Consider the following 779-nt stretch of genomic DNA (forward strand, 5'->3'; position numbering starts at 1 on the left):
AGCTCATCTGAAACCTGTCCACTATGGGTGACCCTGCTGGTATTTAAAACACCCCTTGCATAGCTTCCAGAATCACAGCATCTCACAAGCCACCACAGTACAACAAACTGACAGACAAGTGGTGGTAGGTATTAGTAGTCCCATTTTAAAGACAAGAACATTGAGAAATAGCACAATTAAGTAATTTTGTCATGTCTATTTACAGTTCTCTATACATAATGGTTGAGTGAAATTTTAGTTTAGAAGATCATGTATAAACCTAGGCTCTGTGATTGTAAGCATTACCTTCACACTGGACCCACGTATCTTCATCATGAGTGCAGTTGTTCATTCCCCAAGGCCTGGAGGGGCAATCCTGAAGGGTTAGTTCTTTTCCTGAGCATGATACCTGACTCAGCCATATGGGCCCTTGGCCCTGCATAGCTCTGCTACAGCATCTTTGGGTCAGTGTGGCCCGGCCACATCCCAGCTGTCGGCATACCACCTTGGCTGCCTGGAGATTCCAGCTTGCTTTGCACACAGTGCCCCACTGGTTCTGGTGCTTCACCTCCACTCGTCCTATACAGCGTCCAGGGCCATCAGCCAGCCGCACAGTCTTTGGGACTGGGAAAAAGAAAGAGGAAGTTTTTGTTCCCTGCAAGAACACAATTTTCTCAGTAAAAGAAAGTCAATATGCACATCTCTATGCTCTTGGTGTTTAATGACATGTATACTCATTATTAGTACCTAATAGAGTCCTGGTGTGGCACTGTGGATTAATGTTGTGGATTGTTGTACCT

General features: G+C 45.2%; 1 protein-coding gene across 1 annotated transcript in view; it reads right to left on the reverse strand.

Moving 5' to 3' along the window:
* Positions 1–259: 259 nt before the first annotated feature.
* The window catches only part of CD5L (CD5 molecule-like), a 20,168-nt gene continuing 19,648 nt past the window's right edge, over positions 260–779 (reverse strand). The window contains exon 5 of the mRNA XM_006861742.1: positions 260–603. Within this exon, the coding sequence (XP_006861804.1) occupies positions 260–603 (344 nt within the window). The remainder of the gene's footprint in view (positions 604–779) is intronic.

Source organism: Chrysochloris asiatica, unplaced genomic scaffold (assembly GCF_000296735.1).
Source record: "Chrysochloris asiatica unplaced genomic scaffold, ChrAsi1.0 scaffold00042, whole genome shotgun sequence".
Classification (NCBI taxonomy): domain Eukaryota; kingdom Metazoa; phylum Chordata; class Mammalia; order Afrosoricida; family Chrysochloridae; genus Chrysochloris; species Chrysochloris asiatica.